The sequence below is a fragment of the Brachyhypopomus gauderio genome, chromosome 4, assembly GCF_052324685.1.
Source record: "Brachyhypopomus gauderio isolate BG-103 chromosome 4, BGAUD_0.2, whole genome shotgun sequence".
Classification (NCBI taxonomy): domain Eukaryota; kingdom Metazoa; phylum Chordata; class Actinopteri; order Gymnotiformes; family Hypopomidae; genus Brachyhypopomus; species Brachyhypopomus gauderio.
The window spans coordinates 18,337,737-18,360,771 of NC_135214.1; the positions used below are offsets into that span (position 1 = coordinate 18,337,737).

The following is a 23,035-nucleotide window of genomic DNA, read 5'->3' on the forward strand; positions in this document are numbered from 1 at the left end:
CCTGTTGATCTTAGAAAGAGATATGCTCAAAATAAAATACGGTTTTAAAATACGCTTACAGAATAAAACTTCCCTACAGGTTAATCGGTAAGATGAAATGTTATATAGCAAAATATGGCCAGTATTTGCTTCAAGATGTCAGTGTAACAGGAGGCGAAAACCACTCGGCCGTGACCCCTTCTTTTGCTCTGTGATCCAAGTCTTAAAGAAAATGTGTTTTGAGGTGTGTCTGGACGCTGTAATTGTGCCGAATTGCTCCCTGATCGCGGGCTTGGGCAAATGCTCGAGCACGCCAAATACACCGGTCAATAACAGCGGCCTTCAATCATATTTGATTCCTCTGACATTTATTAACAGTCTGACAGTACAAATGAGTTCCGTCTTTGTCAGCCGCTCTCAAAAACACACCGGGCAAGGCATTTCCTTCTATGGGACTTTTCCACAAAATGTGTGCTATGCATGCGATGGTTCTTGGCAATTGTGACGGTTTCCAGTGGCCCGAGCAGCTTCAAGAATTTTATCTTCATGGGCAAGTCGCAATACAGAACGCAAGTTATCAGACAAATCCTGGTGGAATATCGTGCCACAGCCGCCGCTCTACATTTTACGGATACGATAACTTAAAAAGACAGCAGCTCTTTACGACACCGCGAGACGCCGGCCTGCAACAATACCCTCACTGTAAATCGTCCGATAGTAATACTGGCGCGGCACCAACGCGCTAAATCAGCGCGCGCCTCCTTCCCTCGCATGAGACCTCAAGGTTGGCTGTCATTAAATCTGCTCTCAGATCACGCACGGGCCTCTATCTTGACTTGTTTTTGTAGACACCAGGCATCTCCCCGTAAGAACAGGCCTGCTATCAGGTCAGGTTTTTTTTTACTTCAAACAGTGATAATTTGACGGTGCGTAACACACTCCTCTGAAATAGGAAAGGACCGGGTAGGATATGAACTGCTAGTATTGTTTGGGCTTCCTCAATGTGCAGTGGAGGAAACAGCAACAGGCAGACATACCAGCCCCGGCAGCTGATGTGGGAATATCGTCTGAATTCCTATGTTCCATCCTGGGGAAAAAAGCAATTCTCTCTCTCTCACACACTCATACACACACACACACACACACACACACACACACACACACACACACACACACACACACACACACACACACACACACACACACACACACACACACACACACACTGAACACTGACTCCAATACGGAGGGACAGTTGCAGCAGCTGTTCCCTTGCGAAAACATAAAAGAAAATCGAGAGAAATAAAGAAAAAAATAAAGTCACATACCAATTCTGCTATCATTAGATTTTTTAACAATATTTCCAATATGGGAATTGCTGCCCAGCGTTAAAAAAGGTATCTAACGTTAACCTTAACTTATCTTTTTGCTATATTTAACCAATTTTTGAACAATAATGTAGACATTTATTACGCAAGTTTTTTTGCAGATGTTTAAGATGAATGAAAGTGCTTTATTTTATAATTCGTTTCGTAAAGTTTACATCGGTGGAAACCTTATTTTAACCATGTTTTGATTCGTTACTACAGCTTGCTCTTTAACTGTCACATTTAAGTTTTCAAAATTTCAAATAAAAGTAATTAAAATATCCTTTACATGTATCCAAAAAATAATTTTCTGTATTGGTGCAGTATTTGTCAAAATGTGTTTATTTTATTTTTTTTACATAAGCACATAGGCTATTTGTTTGTCTATTTATTTTTTTACGTATCTGCCTCGTCCATTATGCGCAAAACAGAGAGACTTTGCAGCAGTCCCGAATTCCTTTTTGTTAGAAGACAATTTACAGCTTCGTAATAGACTTTTTTATGGGCCTGCATCGCCCGTCATTGGATGCCACTGGTCATGTGCGCGAGGCAAGCGTCTTCATGGTCCCTTTTCCTGATTTCTCAAGCGATTTTTTTACCGCATTCTGCAGCTAAAGCGCCCTAACCCAAACACATTTTCTGTGCTCGCATATTTGTTTTTTATAATTATCACAGTGGCATACACTCATAGCCACTAAGGGCCTCGATAGCTTTATAACTGTTATCTTGTGTTGTCAGTCGCTATAAGAACTTTAGTATGATCTCTTAACAGACCTGATATACTGTATGCTACCAGACAAAATCCAAAATGTTTTCAAATAGCTTCAAAAAGAGCAAAATGGAAGACATGGATTATCCAGCCTCGCTTGGTAAGTTTATATTTTTCATAACATGCTATTCTGGTGTAGCATGGTCACCTCTCCGTTTATTCTCAAAAATGTTTGCTACTGCATGCTATTAAAACTTGTATTAGTATCTTTGTGATCCTAAGTAGAACACTTTTAAGACGTGTATTAGATTCTTTCCTAATACAGGATATATGACAGAACCATAACAGGCAGCATACGGTTTTCTCTAATTACATTGTGTAAAGCAGAACACTACTGTTAAATATCTTAAGAAAATCATTACTGGGGTTAAACGAAATGGCTGGAAACACAACTCCCTAATTATGACAGAAATACTGCTGTATTGCCTACATCTGCTATTCAGATTCATTTGTTTATTGTTTATTCAATGATATTGTATGTCACATGTCCGTGACGCCATGTGAAATTCTAATAGCATACCTCACCCTGTAACGGCAATGATGTAATCTGTTGCTAGAGGGAAGGTTTATTCTAATATTAATTCAATAATATCTATATATTACTACTATTACTGCTGTTGTCCAACAGAGAGGCCGACCGAACAGTAAATACAGGCTACTGGTGAATTATTTTACAAAAACAAATCTGCAACTCCTCTGGTGCATTTTCACAGTTGTTATTGCATTTTCAAAGTATGTGCCAGTAGCTGTATTACTAGCCCAGATGTTTGAAGGTTGGTTAAAATATTATGATTACTCTAAATAATGTGACAGCTTGGTGATAGCTACGTCATCTGAATATAACATTATAGGCTGAATGAATATTTTATGATGTAGATGCGAAACTGTAATATAACGCAGTATTCAGCATCAGACACTGAAAGACACAATGGAGTGATAAAAAAGGGAAAATGAAATTCGAAGTATGTGCAGTCGTGTCCCCTCCTTAAACAGAAAGGATAGTGCAGTTTTGTAAGCAGTTGCACGCTGCCTGGAGATACAGACTGCGGAACAAAGACAGTATTTCACCACTAGCTGACAGGCAGCTGCAAAAGTATTTACAACCTTACTGCAATGCGGCAAGAGAGGGAGGGGGAATGCTCACGATCTGAGGCCTACCAGCTAGTACAGACTCCAGCTTACATTCAAGATATAGTCTGTTTCAAATAAACACCAGAAATCAAGAGTCTATTTATTATTAACAAGTTAAAATGCAATAAACTATGTTGCGGTATTAGCATTTTTGCTCTTGAAGATAATTTATTTTGTACAGAAATCAACTGTCGCTGAAAAGTCTATGTCAATGTGAAAATTTACAAAGCAGAACAAAGTGTAGTTTTCAATGGTTTTTCTTAATGTAAATGTGTCTGAATCTATAACCTGATTTTTCTAATGTAATATTCTCTTATAGCAGTTGATGGATGCAGCAGCAGTTAATGTTGCTGCAATAGCAATAACTCCCCTTCGGGCTATTGAAATAAGGCTTAGAGACACTTTGCTTTGCACGCTGAGGTGTCTTGGGAGCTTTGCGACAGACCTAAGGATACTAAGAACTGTTTGAAGGAAAAAAACAGAATTTACTATTCGCTAAAGATATTGGGCAATAACTGTACTGACCGACAGAAGGCGCTGTTGTCCAACTCTATGAGCCTTAGTAAGGCCTTTCTGCCTCGTTTATTCTGGAGGATATTTCAGTCATTTGTGGTTGGCTGGTGTAAGCACGTGACTGCTTTTGTAGTTACAGGTGAATATGTACGCCACTCAGCCGGCTACTTACTGTACTTTGGATAATAAATTGGCATCCTTAGGCAGCATGTACATATAGCAGTATTTGTAAATATAATGTTAGACAGTAAGTTATGCTGTCTAACATGATACTTAGGAAGAAGTTGACCCAATTTTGCTAGAGATTTCATGTGGTTTTCATTTTAACCATTTTAATATGGATTTGGTACATAATAAGTTAGCAAAGGGTTTCTATATTGCCAAGTAAATTCTTTATGTGTTAAGTTACTCATCCAATATTTGAAATTACAAATGTTTTATAAACGAAATGATAAATATTACAAATGTGTTTATGAGTTTCTGGCTTATGAAGAAACTCTTACACTGTAAACACATACTAATAAGCTCAAAGCAGCTTTCTTCTGAGGGCAAGACGGCATATGGAGATTGAATGTGCAGTTCAATGTCTCTCACGTTGGTCGTTCACACCAGGGATTCATTTTGTTGCATTATTACCTTAAATTTGCAATGAGAAAAAACATTCAGAGATGTTTGTACGTCAATGTTTTCAAATATACTTCATGGATTCATAGAAGAAAGTCTATTGCCACATAACGAGCAAAATAAAGGAAATAACTGTTTTTTTAAAGATCACTTTCAAAATGCCTTTGAAAATAATGTATTTAACTATACTTTATATAAAACAATATCGTTCTTCCTCCTTTGATAGTGAAATGTTTTCCTCCCTGAGAGCTATGAATGCTTTTATTTCCTTCTGACATCATTGTAATCGCCATTATTGAATAAGTGCAACTTTCAGAGTTATTTATGGCACCCGCGCGCTGTCATGAATGGCTGTGGGGAAGCACGTGATACCATTAAACTTTGTTTTATGGCCAGGGAGTTGACAAGCCAAAATATAATTCACATTGTATATTAGAAAAGCCTTGCAGACGGTTTAGAATGGGTTCTAGTATCGGTGCAGGAGCCAGAATAAGCTTTAGTTTTCTTTTGACCATGGATATATACATTTATTGGTGCGCTTTACGTGATCAGCGAACTCCTCGAGGTAAGCCCAGTTACAATAGGCTACTTGTCACTGAAATTGTGCGGGGCTGTGTGTAAATGTACTTGCTGTAGTTTCATGTTTATGTCACAAAGTGTGTTCCTCTGGCGCAATGTTCGTTACGAAACTTATTACCATGGGATATTAAGTGTAGTAGTATGATTCACCAGTCGAAAAAAACCACAATGTAATGAAGATGACGTAGCGAATTGTGCAGTCGTCCTCCGTTATTAGTGAAACGAGCAGTGAGGATCCGTGTGCCGAGCGGACCGGGGAGATTTTCTTAAACAAAAACGAATTGGTAATTAAATGTTATATACAGACAGGAGATCTGTTGTCTTTTGCTTTGGATTTGCATTGTTTGCAACGGATGTTAATACTATGCTAAATAAAAATATATAGTTGCATGTTTTTAGCCTACCTGCAAGAATGAAATCTCCAGATTTAGAGTTTTCATATATTTCCACATAATACTCATCGCTGTTGTGTAGATCGGAATAGATAAAATTGTTACTATTAATTTATTAATCATTTGTAGCTGGTTAGAATACTCTGTGCTGTCTACTGATATGATTCTGAATAAGAGCTGGAGTCCGGAATAAGAAGAAAAAGAGAGTAAACGAAATTACTCAAATTAATAAACAATTTCATATTCATAACACATGTAGGCTATAACAAACTTTACATCTTGCCCATTTCTATGTTCTTATATCTATATACTCTCTAGCGCCCCCACTCACAGAGACGAATCATTCTGGAAATAAAATGACAAACACGCCAAAAATGCAGTATTCGTGTCAAATACTAACATTTAAACCTCTAAACATTTAATTTTTTTACTTTGATTAAACAATTATAGTTATATATGGCAATGTTACATTTTAGTGTGAATTAGCCAGGCATGTGGAATTAGTCGACATATTTCCTTTTTATGTCGCTGTTTTGTTTGTTTGTTGTTGTTGTTGTTGATGTTGTTGTTGTTGGTATCGTCGTTGTTTTTGTACCAAGGTATTTCTAAATGCAGACGTACTCTATAACAAAAGGCCCAGATTATCACTTATTTAATGTGTGCGATTCCTATCAATTAACTCACAATGTCACAATGTTCTTTCGATTTGGTAGAGCAAAAAGTGCTGGACTGTGACAGGCAGAAGCCACATAATCCTTAATATTTAGGCATTATTCATCCTATATATATCCATATATATATATATATATATATACACTCTATAAATTAGTTTAATGTGAAAATTTCACATTTTAAAAGGCAAACAAACTGCAATCAGGTAAAATCTCAAAACTACATACACAAGTATAGAATGTAAATTGTAAAAATTTTGAACAATATTTACTATTTAATTTCACTATGAGTGTGCCTATATTTGAAAACAATGTGAGATATTTGGAATAGAAGTGTGCTTCTGTTAAATTTTAAGCCAGGGGTCATGGCTTGTATCCTTTTGTTCATCAGTAACTCGGCTTTGACCCATATGAACACGTCGTGAGGCAAGGTGAAACTCAGGTCACGCTGTCTAACATATATTAAAGTAGAAAAAGCTTTGAATATTACTTTAAAAAGTCACTTACCTTCTTGCATTTGAATATCTTGAATTATTTATACATAAATCAGAACTATGCTGTTTAAAATTGTTGTTTCAAAATTTCATTTGATCAATATTTCCGTCACCTTTAAATGGACCTAATAATAATAATAATAATAATAATAATAATAATAATAATAATAATAATAATATATTACTTATAATCTCCAAATGGAGAACGAAGGTAAATAACGCTTCATTAGTGACATTAGAGAGCACCTCGAATATGTAGCTTATTTAAACAATGGAAATTATTGTTTGAAATATTTAAATACTGGAGTTTTGGCTTATCTGTTCACTTCTGTTGTACTTGTCATTCGTGGCAGGAAACAGGGACCACTGGGGACACTTACCGCGAGGTCACGTAGAATCCATGAACTTTAGGGCTCTTCGGATGCTGCTGTCGCTTGGCTAAAAAATAATGAAACTTCGTGATGTTGTAAATGGATCAGGTTGACCTCTCGGCCTTCAACCGTTTACTGGTAGATTGTGCATCCCCACTACGTTCAAAAGTCGACAATGGGTTAGTGATACCGCATAATCCACTTTATTGATGTGGAAACATAATAATATGTAAGCATAATAGTACATTTTGGTATTAATTAAAACGTATTTGATTTACAAATACAACTGTACAAGAAAGACTCGTTATTATTTGTAGGAACACTCTTTACATTGCCTATTTAAAGCATGCGCAACAATTTCCACTTGTTAAAACATCTGCGTAATTCTCGAGTTCATTATTAGGCCAAAATGAAGTAAGTCATTTGGTAAATTAATTATCCAGGAATGATAGCTTTTGTAGTGTAGTTCTAGTGAACGCTCTGTGTTAAGGCTTTGACGGCGAAATGTTGAGTGCAAACATGGATGCATATATACCGTCGTCTATATATACCCTGTAGAACCGAATTTGTGTGAAAAAATCACGGTCACAGATTCGATTCTAGGGGAGTATATGGTCGATGCAAAGACTTCATAAACCCAACATCTAACATATGCACAAACTTCTAACTTTATGTAAATAACATTGTGATTTGACTTGTCTCAAAACAGCTGAAATTCGCATTAATTAAAATTAATAACTAATATTAACTAATATGCTGGTCCAGAGGCCATAGAGGTTGGGTAAATTAACGTTCTCCAGTCAACAGCTTATTAAAGCAGTATGTATTTAATACCGTGATGAATCTTAATCACACGAGTATACTTTTGTTCTGTATTGATCAAGTCACGTGCGTCCGACTGGCATTCTCGTGTAAGTGCATCTCGGATAATTCTTCCCACTAACATAAGAAGCACACTGTCCGCCATTAGCGCTATTTTCACTTCCACACGAACGCAATGTTTCAAGTAGGCGCACTGCAGACAGCTTGTTATGTTACAATATTGGAAAAACCTTAACGTTATGCCCATTTTAGATGCATCTAGTCTCCTCATACGACTGCTCTGTATTATTTGGTGTTTGATTATTGATTGGCACACAGCATTGATGGTCAGGCATGCAATCCACACAGAGCTATGAAAGACCGAGATGCAGTGGGCGATGAGACTCATGTAACTTCTGAATGACCTCTTCATCACAAAGACGGTCTCCATCAATTGTCTAACGGCTTTATTCGCCTCTTATTGTGCCTGCGGTCGTTTTGTACTGCTGTTTGTTTTCCAGTCAGTCCCTGGCAAGAGTTTGATTTACTATGGTTGAATATTAATCCCACAGATGAAAACGGATATCTATAGTATTTAGCATCTTTTATGTAATATGAATTTCTTTATGTGTTGCAGCTTCCAATATGACAAAAACTCGTACAAACCTTCGCGCATGAGCGTAAGAATGTTTTTTTACAAGTCATGTATGTGTGTATATATGCATTATATATAATACTCGACTAAATGTTGTTCCATCAGTGCTAATTAAGACGTTTGCGAAGTTGGTAAAATTTGCTGCTAGGTGTGTTGGTTGCTACTTATTCCTTAATAGACTTCCTTCACCTTGATTGGCCAATCTGGTCACGTGGGTGCCTAACTTTATTCAGTTGACAGCAAGTAGGAGGGCTTTATGGAAGGAGGAAAAAAGACAACTCGAGAAAAATTAGTATTTTCTACCTTCAGAAATTAATGGCCATGAGTTCGTACATGGTAAACTCCAAGTATGTGGATCCAAAATTCCCTCCTTGCGAGGAATATTCGCAAAACAGTTATATACCTGAGCAGGGTCCGGGCTATTACAGTCCATCGCAGCAAACTGATTTCCAACATCCAGGGATCTACTCACGGTCCAACTACTCGGAGCAACCCTACAGCTGTAACACTGTGCAGGGATCAACGGTACAGCCGCGGGGTCATGTGCAGGACCAAGCCAGCCAGCCAAACTCCTTTCCCGCACAGGACGAACAGTGCTCTCCGGTCCAAATATCCGGCCCGAGGACTTGTGGTCAGCAACAAAACACAAAGAACCAGAACGGGATACAAACCAAACAGCCTGCAATAGTTTATCCCTGGATGAAGAAAGTCCACGTTACTACGGGTAAGATTCCATTTTTTTTTTACTGTGTTTCGAGACCAGGCGCACTCGGCGATATAAGGCACTAAATATCATTCAGTGAAATATTTATGGGATCTTCTGAAGAGGCCGCCAATTACACTAGCCATAAATTTTTATTGCTTAGGAAATAGGCCCCTGGCTGTATTGGCTGGCTATTCTCTATTGAGACGTTGACTTGGGCTACTGAATTATATTACTCATTTATGAAGACCGCTGAAATATACCGTAAAAATATATTTTATTTGAATTCAGTATTTTGGGTTTTAAAACGAAACGAAATCTAATACATGCATTCGGAGTGAAATTCCAGATCTGGGAGTATGGCTATTTTTTTAAACTGGGTTCACTTGCTCACCCAAGTGTTTTTTTTTTTTTGGTCTTTTCCAGTGAACCCAGATTACCCAGGAGCGGAACCCAAACGTTCGCGGACAGCTTACACGAGACAGCAAGTTTTAGAACTGGAAAAGGAATTTCATTTTAACAGGTATCTAACCAGACGGCGTCGCATCGAAATAGCGCACTCTCTCTGTCTCTCTGAACGGCAGATTAAAATCTGGTTTCAGAACAGGAGAATGAAATGGAAAAAAGACCACAAACTACCCAACACAAAGGGAAGGTCGACGACGGTTACAAACCAGCATGCAAAACATGTTCAGAAGGACAACCAGACTGATATCACAACTTTATAAGTCAAATGGAAACGTCAAACTCCGCTGAAGTGCAGATGAACTGTGTATGATAGACAATGGTTCCTTTGACTTTGCATGGTCCCAAAACATGACATTTCGGTCATCAACGCTATTTAATGTGGAACAGAAGCACAGATCCTTACCAATGACAGTGTAAGTTGTTGCGATGAAAGGACTAAGCAAAAATATCTAAATTTCCATCATTGTAAGTATAAGAAGGCGAAAAGGATATGAAAGGGCATCACAACACCACACATTTCCTCTGGCGTGAGGTACAGTAGAAAGCACGCCAGAAAGTCGTTTAAATGAAAGCACGGTGAGTTTTAGAAAGGCTGTTTTTAATCCATTACATTTCTCTCTTGTCTGCACTCCTCTCTCCGAGGGCATTATAACAGGTTAGGCCTAGGAATTAGTTAAATTACTTCATGAAGGAAGAGCAGGTTTACGAATGTGGCCTGTGAACTGTTTAAATTAATAAAAAAGTGAACTTAATATTTTTGTCGCGCTGAAGACCATGCAACCACAATGTCTGACCTAGTAATTAATAATGGTCACGAAAATATTAGTCTTTTCTTACGGATGCGATAAGCGAAATAATCTTTTCTGGAAAAAAATTGAAAATAAAATTTTACGGATTATTCACCGTCTTATAAGCGCGAAATCTTGCAATTTTAAACATTACATTTTAGGGATTCTGGGAAAGCAATATATCAATCGAACTATTCCTTAAAAACTGGATACTCTAAAATGTGTAAATTTCGAAATCTATTTTATTTATAGACAAAATCCACTGTTAAACCATACTATTGGATACATTTACGGTTATAAATCTCGCCTGACAGTTTTGTAAACAATGTACAATTAAAGAAGCTGTATCTGTCTTCCAGATGTCATGTGAAATTCCTAAATAATAGTTCATTTATTGTTTCACTTACGTTTGCATTTTAGCTAAACTTTTAGATCTTGAATCCTTTATTTATTAAATATCAGAATGAGAATGCTAAAAGTTTTGAGTTTATATTCTACGTGAATTTAAGTGATCGTTCCTTAAATCTATTATGTTCAGTTGCGAAAAGTGCGTTATTTTTATTCTATATATTTCTGTATTTTGTGCATATTTTCTACAAGCATATTTTCTAGAAAATGAATAATAGAGACCATTAAGAAAAAGTTTATTCACAAACACTTCGCATACTCTGTTGAAATAAGCAATGCTGTGTATTGTTTGAAAAAAATAAAAATAACTGGTCGCCCGTTTTTACGTTTGATTAAAAAATATTTTTGGCAAAAGAAATGGAGTTGACTCTAAAGATGTGAGTCGAGGTATTCACGTGGTGATTAAAGATCGAATGTTCTACTGTCATTGTGGTGTCTTTGTCTTCTTGAACAAAACCGTGAGGCGTTCTCACATTGCGAAGACGTCTTCTGGCTGAAGCCTTCACGTTGAGAGCCCTGAAAAGGTATTTTTACAGAAGTTCGACAAAAGCCTCGCGGGCAGGTTCATCCAGAGGACACAGTTTCAGTTGCATTCGACGCTTTTCAGCCGCGAGGTCTGACCTCTAAACCCCTGACCCACAAGACCTACAGGCCTTTCTGCCCAGACGGTTTTCGCATTCGGTCGCACCAGTACGGGAAATGAGAAGGCAAAGGTTTTTAAAATCAAAATAAGTAAGTCAGAAGTAAGTAAGCAACAAACAAACAAACAAACAAACAAACAAACAAACACATAAACAAAGTCCTTGCAACCTAGGACAGTCACACGTAATCACTGCAATTTTTTTACTTAATTTAAAAGTTGGCACTAGTCAATAATTAGCATTTTTGGATTTTATATGAAACTTTTAATAAGATCCTGATTGGAACCACATGTTCCGCACAAAACTAATTTTTGTTCATTTGCCATGTCACACTGTTCTTCCCCAGACTGAAAGTTGTTATATGTTATCCCCGGGAAGTAATGAATTTAATTAATTTCAAATGTCGAACAAAAATAGAACCATTAAAACATACCTTATCTATTGAAAAGAGCAACATGCTTCTTGCGTATTGCAATATTGTAAAAAATGCAACGTTATGTGTATTTTGTGTTCACTTTAATATCTCCTGTTTTTCACATCTGTACTTTTGCTGGGGGTTGGGTGGGTGGTGGTGTTGGAGGTGTGCGCGTGGATATAACATGCCATAAAGACAGCAGGAGAGAAGAAAGTGGGAGAAAAAATTATGTATGGGTATAACTGGTGCATATCAGTCAAGATGAAGGGCGCTCCAGCCAGGGTCTGATAGCCTATAGTCCTGGTCTCCTCATTCAGTGGCTATAGCGACGTGTTCGAGCAGTTTGCGCCATTCAATCTCGCGTATTTGAGGCATAAGCAAAGCGTCTTCCATTATCATTAAGAATGCTTAGTAGTTGTGTCAGAACTACTGTTGTTCCCCGGTCAGGTATAAACACAACACGATGCCCGGATGCGTTGTTTTGAGCGCTCCCTTTTTATTTGAAGCAAATGTCCAAACGCATGTTGTCCTTCTGGATTATAAAGTGTGTGATCATAAGACAGATATTTCGCCTTTCTTTTGGCTCATTTCGTGAGGCATTTTGAGTATTGACCTACATGTCGGAATACAATAGATGTGAGCCATAGGCAGTTCCATTTGCAATGACACTGCGCCGACTACCATCGCTGCGCTCACAATGGTTCACAAACGGCCATGTTTGATTTCCAGCTGTTCGCAGAATATGTCTTCGCCTAGCAAGACAGCCCGTTAAGATGTATTAAACTGCGCTGTCGACATCCGAAGATAGAATTCGGTGACTATATGGTTCCGTTCTATATATTTTTTTCTATTTGACCACGTGATTGTCTAAATAATTAATGCAGCACGTCCCCTAGAAACACGGCATCGTCATTAATCGCGAGGACTCTATCAGACTTGAAAACTGAAGAGATCCAAGAAAATAATATCCGAACGGTCCGGTAACCTACGCAACCGTAGCCTGCACTTTTGTACAGCAATTCAACCAATGGAAGCTTGGTAGGTAAACATTTAAGATTATTTTTGAGTAAGATGGTGGATGAACATATCTGTCAGAATTTTGATAAATAGCGCCCTTTGATACGTGTACGAGCTTCCTCGAATGCAGTCTGAAGTTGAAATAAGCATAGTATGTACCAACCGTTGCGACCAAATCGGCATTTAAACCTACGTTTAAATAACAAGGTTTTTTTCGTAATTATTGTGATTTCACAGTAAAACTGATGTAGACTGATTTTAATCTTCATAATTTCAACGATATGGTTACATTTATGGATCAGAGATTTCAGGGCAAATATTGCAGGGTTGATTTGTTTTTGCTTGGTCGTCATGGATTCGTGGAAGGGCCTCTCCGTGATTTATAATCCGTCAAAGGTGGAAGTCTTCCCGGGTTTACCGGTGGCTATTTGTTGGGATACCCTGTTATGTTTGTTAAGAGGTCTACAAGAGGACCATAATGCAGGTTAAACGTATCAAAATAACAAGTCTGGCATTTAATGTTTACTGCTATAATTTAGGCACTATAGGCAGTTTAAATGACACTGGGAAAAAATCTACAACAAAACATTAATAATTAGCATTATACAACAATCCAAAGAAAAAATTATATTCATATTGATGGTCACAGACACAGGCACAAACACAAAATATTCTAAAATACACTTTTATTTGTGTTCGTAATGGTATAGAGAAAGTGAATTTATTCCGGAAAGTAGTGCAAGTTGCTGGAGAGGGATGACGGAGTTCTGCATCGCTGTAAATCATGCTCAGTAATTCCTGAAAGGGCGAGAGGCTGTAGGGGGCCGGGCGTGGACTGTAAATCTTTCACTTTTATTACCCCATGAACATATGCTGCAGAGGGAGAGCGCTCGCATTCTCTTCTCAGGACAAGCTCGCGCTCAGCCGACTCCCCAGCTCGCGCCATCCCCATCCTCACTCCACTTACTCCAAAACATTTTGGAGGAGCAACATAAACACACGCTAAACTTCAGAAATGAAAATTCTGATTAGTGTAGCACTTAAATTTTACTTGTTTGCTTGTTTCTTCCTTTTTTCTTTTTTCCTTTCAAAATACATGGCTGAAAATGAAATGTAGGCTTCATAATAATAATAGTAAGAATAAGAATAATGATTATAATAATAACAACAACAATAATAATAATAATAATAATAATAATAATAATAATAATAACATACCTCATTTATGCATTTTAAAATCCATGTACTGGTGGTATGAGCGGAGCGGTATGGAGTTTGTAATGATTTTGATGAATCTCTCCGGTTGACGGGGTCATACATTGCTGTCATTGCGTAAGCCATAATCGTCAAACAATATTTCTATAAGCTATTACAAACACATTTAACAGCAAAACATTATGTACAAAACAATCTAAAACTCAAATATAAATCCAGTCTCGTTTAGCCTGCACAGCTAAGGGCCCTAGTCTGTAAATATTCCTAAAATTCATCAACTAAATTAAATTTGATATATAACAAGAAAATGAACTTCATGTTATGATGCATAGGAAGAAAAAGGCAGTGGACGAAAAGCACAAAACGCCTCTCACTGGCACATTTATTTATATAGCCTATATTTTTTAAATAGCTGTTTTATTTTACGAACATTATCAATGACACGATGAGCATGCGGGTTGCTTTGAATAGCTAAATATATCTAGAAATTGTGGTCCACATGAGCGGCTCTTAGGAAAGCAGGCTGAATTTATCATGGTGAGGGAATACAGAGGAGGTTAGCACTCCTGCTTTTAAAAACGGATTTGTGAGGTAAGCTTGGTTGGAGTAGCAGCCTCAATCAGGACAATCTGCTACCCAGATCACGTGAACAAATATGCTTGTATTTTAAGGCAGCGCCTTTATTTGTCATGATAAAGGTTTCCGAAACCTCAATATCCTAATGTTGATTCAAACGATCATCCTGCTTGTGTACACATTGATATTTTTCAATGGGAGGTTGACTGCCGGCAATATTTCGGTTTTTTGGAATAATGATACCTACTTGGCTTTTTATTGGTAGTTGAGTGAGTGGCTTCCATTCTTTCGGGAATACTGTCTGCATTGGTATATGGAAATGTCTGAAAAAGCGCAAGATCAGGTTTAGGACAGTACCGTGCACAGACAAAGGGGTGAAGGATATATGCGAGGCGCTGCAGGGGAAGATATTGAGACTGAGAAGCACGGCTCTATGATAAATTGATTCACAGGTAAGCAATTGCATGGCAAAACGCAACCTTTAACCATGGGGTTTACATTACAGTAAAAATGTGATTTATTCCATTCAGAACAGCTCAGCTTTATTAATGTCGCCGTGCCTTTAACTAAGCAAGTACATTTTAAGGACATGGACGAAATCCGTAGGACTAGTTTATTGTTTTGAGCAACCACGAGCACTTTCGAAAGGTTAGCTTCTACGGTTGTCTCATTCATACTTTTGACGTTGGATTTTAGCTGATTTTGCGATTTGACAAAAACAGTCTGAAAAACAAAGGGGCAAGAACTGGTGCAACTTCTTATTCTGTCTCATACCTTCTACGATCGTAAATCACTTTAATTTGTTGTCTTATCCTTACAGTAATGTTAGACATGATATATGTGGTTTATAGCATATGCATTGTTAAGCAACGATGCTACATATTCAAATCAATTCAATTGTTATATTTCGGATTTTGAGGGGGATTTCAGATAAGAGAAAGAAAGCAGTGTTAGGACACCGATGTGCTGTGAGAATTAAATATATAAAGGATACATTATTTTTTACATTTGAACAAACATATTATACTTAATGAAAAATATATGTAATTTTAAATAACAATAACAAATGATTGTTCCCAACGTTGCTACTATGTATTAACTGGATAACTGGTAGCTAAATATATTGGAATCACAATTTCAAATCAGTTGGACCAAAGTCCACTTGAATGAATAGTTAAATATTTTAACAGCTCGTTTTGTGCGTGTCACTACACGCTATAACACATTCACAATAACTCATCAGCGCAAAATTAAAAAGAAAATAACATTTGTTTCATACCCTATACGAACTTAGTCATTTTTTGCCGACAATGTAGATGATTTACAGAAGTTGTATGTTTGATTATTAATTAATAACACATTTACTGAAATTTGATTTCGTCTCTAAACGCGACACTAAACGTGAATCTAAGGAAGAGCACAATCTCGTTGCTACTGACTGTAAGAACAAGATCGCTAGTTAGACCAACCTCTAATTAGGTATTTTGCGACCTTGAAGTTTAAGCTAAATACTAGCGCAGTTCTACTCAAATGGTCAAAACTGCGGTATTAAACGTCCTGGTATACCTAACCAAGACAATAGCCTGTAAAACCTATTTTTATTATTTTACTAACAATCTCCCACAGGGCCCACAGACCTTAGCTAAGAAAATTCAATGCATATCGTACATATTTTAAGACTGAGTTCTTAAGTCCATTATTTTAACAATCCATTGTGCCATTATGTGTACCAAACTTACCGTAAAAATGCGTGGGCGAAAACATTGCAGCCTGTGAAAGGCAGACCATGTTAAGCAACAGAGACAGCAACATTTATCCCATTAGGCTTTGACCATGAAGCACCAGCTAAATGAGACCACTTTATAAAAAAGAATCATACATATTAGTAAATTGATATTGGATTTTTAAAGCAGTATCCTTTTTAAAGCAGTATCCTCCTCTCGGCATTTGAAATGTCTGGTGTTTTCCTCTTGGTAGCTCAGTGCCAAGTCATGTGGCTTGTTTGAAGACCTAGCTTAGGTGAAGTGCTTAAATATCTCATCTTCACGAGGTCTTTCGGTTTAAAAAACGCTGAAGAAAAAGTTGTGCGGTGTGGATTGCATTGTGACTTACTTGAGCCCCTTCCACCCGTTGTTCATTAATCAGTGAGTTATTGTAGAGGAAGCCAAAGGTCACCCAAAAGTCTTATGAGTGCTAAATATTTTGGCCAGCTCCTCTTTGTTTAGAATCGCTTGTGTCAGTTTTTTCCAAACACAGCTTTCACATACATTACAATTGCATTTACGTTCTCATCAAAAAATAAATACAACAAAAACGGATAAAACTAAAATAAGCTCACGCGTTAATGTAGAGTGTATTTAAACGTGAGTGATTTTATTAGTATTAATCGGTATATGTGTATAGTAAATGTAAGCAATTTCAAAATCAAGGAGAGTAATTATGTGCACAAAAACTGGCATAAACACCTTTAGGATGTTATCCATGTAGCTAAATAATGAACGACAGTCCCCTGTGTGATAAAGGACAAAACGACCAGCGCACAGCACCACTGTAAAGTTTCTAATAGACCAGTCTGATCAATGAATTGTTTTCATCCTTTAGGTCGTGGTTTAAATAATGAGGAGCGTTTAAGGGAAAACAGAAAACAGTCCGATACAAACTACGGTAAGTAATTCGTCTTTAATGCTATATGCACTTGATGTAACATTTAATGCTGTTTTTTAGTATTTGTTATGAGAGTCGCACAAAAACCACAAACTGGTATAATACATGAACATACAGAATAGTATCTTAAAGAAATACATCGACACAGGACCCAGGTTCACACAGAGCGTTCGTCTACGGCCCTACCAGACAGACTACATGCTTCAGGTTTCAGGCTACTTCGTATAACATATGTAACTTGAACGCCTATTGTTTATAAAATCCGTCGCTTTTTTCTTTCGAACAATTCTGAACGATATATACACCCAAATCGCCTCCGGTCTTCTGAGTTTTACCGCATAGTGTTGTCCTCAGTGAAATCCATTTTAACGTCATCTTCGTAGCATAGCAAAATAACGCAGCGTTGCTTTATTTCAAGATTTCGATCATGCATGCTGCTTCAGTAAGACTGAGTAGCTGAATTTATACTGGCGACCTTCTCGGTGTGTCTGAGGGAGTACCAGCTACGCAGGGCATTCTTGAACCCGGTCATCCTCCTACGCGTGGAATTTTACACTGACTGTAGCACGGATTTGGGAAGTGTTGCGCTTTTCACTCCCGTGTTAGACGTTTTTACGGCTATGCTGGACCAGTCATAAATTTTGTGGGGGTATACAATGACAGGTGCATTGATATGCATTGAGCAGAGCTTCAGGCCGAGTTATTACTACTGTAGCCTATTGAGGTGTCTTGTCGCAAGTTAGAATCAGTCTGGTGCTGGTGTAACTTAAAAAGGAAAGAAAATCTAAAATTGAATTTACGGGGGAAGGAAGGCCTACATGTTGAACTCCAAGGAGCCTTGTTCCTGATCACATCAGGAGGAGCAGATTGCATTCGCGCATTTACCCTGTATGTGTGAGTTTATTAACATAGATCGGTGACCCTCCCACCCACCATAACCTCTTCCCAAAACTCAAGGCATCGGTGAGAATCATAAATAACGCAGTGCTCATATCATCATTTATATGAGTTTCATTAGATGGAAATACGTTGAAAAACGCTTTCAAACTAAAGCAAAGAAAGAGGTAGGACTAATTACAGATTTATAGGACTACAACAGTAGCACGTGCTTAGAACGAATCATGAAAGTATATATGGGAAACAAACATCATATGAGCAACACTTCCGCATTTCGACCCTGTGTACCAAGAGAGAACGCTCCTGAGATGTTTGACTGACTTTGTCGATATGATTTACAGCCCGGCTTTTGAGATGGTTCAGATAAAGTTCACAGACAAGGACTCTGAAAGCAGCGAACACCATACAAGGGAGAGGAAGAGAACTCGAAACCCCACTCAGAGCCTGACCACAAACACTGGGGCCCGAGTACATTAATTAAACCCGTTCAAACAACAACAACAACAACAATAATAATAATAATAATAATAAACAATTTAGACTAGTCGAGTGGTCCAGTGGTCAGCATAATTGTATATTATATCAAAAAGCCTCAAAATTAGCCAATTTAAACCGATGGTTTCCATTTTCAGGACTGTATATAACATACTACTAATCTGAGCATCTGGAGCTAAAAATAATCACTGCAATTTTAAATGAATTTTGTTATTTTTCTCTTTTTATGTGACTAGATTAAAGCTTAAATGTCTATGCGAGGTTGAGCAATGAATTGGTAAAGAAAGGGATATTGTTCTGGCCAAAAAACTGCTGATTTGCCTTCTGCCGCCTTTAGATTCTAGTCAATAGGAAACTTTCAGAACAAGTTAAAGTTTAACCCTCTTGTTTCATTCTTGACTTAGGTTCTGAAAATGAAAGGTCAAAGAGGTCAAGAATGCTTTGGCATTCAGTGTCTAGAAACAGTGTCTAGATTTGACGAAATTAAATCTGTGCTCAGGTGCATGATGGCAAGCGCACAAGACAAACATAACAGAGACAGGGCGTGCCAAAACAACTGTACTGGCACAGGAGAAAAGATCAGAAACATCAGAAATTGGATATTAGAGGCCAAGCACCACCCTAAAGATAACATTTATTTTTTTTAAATATGTGTAACAGTTCCGTTGTGCTTCAACTGCAATCATTAGGTTTATGCACATGTCCAATGTGCTCCTACTGCTTGTTTTATATATATATGTTGTATATATATGTAAGCTTTGCAAAGTTCAAGGGATGTGTGAGTGTTTAAGCTAAGAGACACATAACAGAAAGACAGCTTCAGATATTAAACGGCGTATGGCAGTAATATTCAACTGAACATATTTTACTGCACTCCACCCTCAACCCAACCCAAATATTTCATTTTCGTCGTGCCATACTTTAGCCTCAGATCAAATTATTTAAACTTGCAGGCACAGTAGTGTCATAACACAGTCAGGAGCACAGCATGGGGAATGGATGGAACGTGACACCAAATGTCAGATATAAAGGAAATCTATTTCAAATATGATCCAAAGAGTGATGTGGAGAGTGATGCGGAGAGTGATCTATGTTCACCTTGCTTATGTATGAAGGGATTTTGTTTAGTTTAAAACCCCTTAGTCATACTTGATCTAATTTGTTATTTTTGCTTATATCTTCTCAGGTCACAGCATAGAGGATCAGTGGGAAACCCCGATCACGTGACAAAGGAGCCCATGCCATTGGACAAGGGTACAAAGGCCGTCATAGTTTAAAACCTTCAAAATGCAGAAAGCTACTTATTATGATAATGCTGGACTTTTTGGAGGTTACTCATACCCTAAATCTGATTCATATACATATGGGCCCGCCCACCAGTCCTACACCACTTCGAATATGGAGAATGACTATCAGGGCCCAATATGCCCCATACAAACCACATCGGTTCGACCACCGTCACACAAAAACAGCGACATCAATGGCAGCTGCATGCGACCGAGTGGCAGTCAAGGCAGCCAATCAGAGAGTGTTGGTGACCAGCAGCAGCAAGCCCCTCCTTTAGCAGCCACCTCGCCAAACTCAAACGGCACCAACACCCAGAAAAAGAAATCCCCAAGCAACAATGGCTCCAACACTGCCACCCCAGTCATCACCAAGCAAATATTCCCATGGATGAAGGAGACACGTCAGAACTCAAAACAGAAAAGTACCAACTGCACTACTCCAGGTATAGCTGATATTTTTGGGTGTGTGGATGTATTTGTATTGTGGGACAGTTCCAGTTCCAAAACCATGTCGTGTCTTGAGTGTTCACAGCTCATGTGGCAATTACCTATATGTTTTCAAAACAATAAAAGCATAGGTCTGATTTGGTTAATTCTATTGACAACATGGATTCAGATGTCAATCACTCTTATGACAACTCTATTGGTTGAAATCTGTTTAGGTTTTTTTTAAGCCTTTTTAGCGTAATTGATGACACTGTACTAAACAGTAAAATATCGAGGAGTTCTAAAATGTTTTTATTGTATAAATGCAGGAGAGACCTGCGATGACAAGAGTCCACCTGGTCCAGCCTCCAAGCGAGTGCGTACTGCCTACACCAGCGCCCAACTAGTGGAACTTGAGAAGGAGTTCCATTTTAACCGGTATTTATGTCGTCCCCGAAGAGTCGAGATGGCTAATCTGCTCAATCTCACCGAGCGGCAAATAAAGATCTGGTTTCAAAACAGGAGGATGAAGTACAAAAAGGATCAGAAATCCAAAGGCATAATGCACTCCCCCCTAGGGCATTCTCCAGACAGAAGCCCTCCGCTAAGTGGCCCGAATCACGTTGGATATTCTGCTCAACTTCCAAATGTAAACAGTCTCAGCTATGATGCACCATCTCCTCCGTCATTTGCCAAACCTCAACAAAACATGTATGGCCTGGCGGCATACACAGCGCCATTAGGTGGCTGTATACCGCAGCAGAAAAGGTACCCGGGTACAGAATACGATCACCACAGCATGCAAGGAAATGGAAGCTTTGCCAATGCTAATTTACAAGGAAGCCCTGTGTATGTTGGGGGGAATTTCGTTGATTCTATGCCAGCCTCAGGCCCTATGTTCAACCTTGGCCATCTTCCTCATCCCTCATCCGCCAGTGTGGACTACAGCTGTGCAGCTCAGATTCCGGGCAACCACCATCACGGACCGTGTGACCCTCACCCCACATACACAGACCTCACCTCTCACCACGCTTCTCAGGGAAGGCTGCAGGAAGCACCCAAACTAACGCATTTGTAAGGACTGTGTGTGTTGAAGCGAAATGTCGCTTTTTATTACCTCACAAGTTAAAAGTAATTTATATAACTACACTCCAAGAGACATAACGTATTACCCCTGTATTATTATTGATATTACTATTACTGCTATGACTGTAACTATTTTTAAGCTGTGGTCCATTTCTCTCGACTGTTGAAGATGCGCAGGAGTTTTTGCTGTCTGTCGGTCAGATCTTGAAAGAACAGTGCGCAATATGAAGGAACTTTCATATATTATTACTTGAAGGTAAGTCCTGTAGATTTTACAATATTAGACACCCATCTTTATAGGGATGGAATTTGTAGGAAGAAAATCATTGGCATTGTTAAGTTGTCTGTTAGTCATTGGTACCTATGAATCTGTTCACACTAAAAGTGTCATTATTTATTATTTTTCACTGAGATTGTATGACAAACATTTATCTCTATTGAGTATTTATTATTTATCAGTTTTGTAACGCACATTATTTATCTTTATCCTTTCATGTGGACTATTTATATGGACTATTGTAGGATTTATGCAACATAAATGAACAGATTGCGTGGGCTTTCTCGACACATTCAAGTGATTATATGTGACTGGTGTAATTTTCGTTTTGCTATATCAGAAAACAAATTGGAAGCAGATGCATCTGAATGTTTTTATGTTTTACTGCAACCGACGACCTGGAAGTTGACACAGATTATTTTGGGAGGCGGGTCATGCTTGATGTTATAGGCTAGCTTAAAACACCAGCACGTCATTTTCACATCTTTGTCTTCATCACTTTTAAAAAATGTTATTTTGTAAGTGAACAGTCCACACACAAATTGATGAAATGGTAACGATATTGAAATGTTATATTTTGTTGTGTTATACATTTTGTAAATAAAGTGCTTAAATTGAATGAGCGAGGTAATATCTGTTGTAAACATAAATTCTTTATGCAGGAGGCGTGGTCCCTTATATTTTATATCGAAAATGACAGGAAGAACAAGATGTTATGCCTAATAGCGGGTTATATTATTACGTTCTTACGTTGGATAGCCCACAATATCAAGACGCCATTTTGAAAAATCGGTAGTAAACAAAGAAGACTGCTTGGTATTCTCCCGCATCCTGTCCCACGCGCTTGCCTGTATCCGCTACTCACCATTAAGGAACAATATAAACAGCACCCAGATATCAAATATCCCATGTAAGGAATACTTTATGATCGCAGTGTCACTTCAACTTAACGTTATGGTAATTTATGAAGAGTGACTAAACACAGTATATATAATTGCTAGATATAAAGGAGAAGGCTGGTACACTTAAGTTAACTGGTGATTTGCGGTGGCATTTAGTCTATGATACATTTTACATTTTAAATATTTTTTTTAAACTTAAAAATGTAAGTTTAAATGCCTGTTTTCTTTCCCTGTCTTGCAACATCAGTGTCTGTACCTTTCAGGTTTTGTAAAGGCGAGTCCATATTAGGTAAAATAGCTGCGAATACTACTCAGTCTGTACTTCTATATTCATATTTTTCTCACTTCACCATGAAATGTGGTAATAAATCGCGCCATGGCTAGTAACACTGCTGCACATTGCTAGCATGAGATGCAAGTCTCCT

The 23,035-nt window shown here is 38.0% G+C and overlaps 2 protein-coding genes across 7 annotated transcripts; both read left to right on the forward strand.

The window, feature by feature from the left end:
• The first annotated feature begins 1,930 nt into the window (after positions 1–1,930).
• On the forward strand, positions 1,931–22,317 carry hoxd3a (homeobox D3a). 6 transcript variants are annotated; one of them, XM_077002849.1, is made up of 5 exons: positions 1,931–2,215; positions 17,179–17,241; positions 19,820–19,887; positions 20,014–20,362; positions 20,675–22,317. In XM_077002849.1, exons 4-5 carry the CDS (start codon positions 20,032–20,034, stop codon positions 21,421–21,423), a joined length of 1,080 nt encoding a protein of 359 aa, XP_076858964.1. In that variant the 5' UTR covers positions 1,931–2,215; positions 17,179–17,241; positions 19,820–19,887; positions 20,014–20,031; the 3' UTR covers positions 21,424–22,317. The 6 variants fall into 6 exon arrangements, with proteins under 6 accessions (XP_076858964.1, XP_076858958.1, XP_076858963.1 ...); XM_077002843.1 differs by having other exon boundaries at positions 19,820–20,362; XM_077002847.1 differs by lacking the exon at positions 1,931–2,215 and adding an exon at positions 4,870–4,948 and having other exon boundaries at positions 19,820–20,362.
• Positions 7,527–11,419, forward strand: hoxd4a (homeobox D4a). Its single transcript, XM_077002851.1, has 2 exons — positions 7,527–9,070; positions 9,476–11,419. The coding sequence occupies exons 1-2, from the start codon at positions 8,662–8,664 to the stop codon at positions 9,775–9,777; spliced, it is 711 nt and encodes a 236-aa protein (XP_076858966.1). The 5' UTR covers positions 7,527–8,661; the 3' UTR covers positions 9,778–11,419.
• Positions 22,318–23,035: the final 718 nt, after the last annotated feature.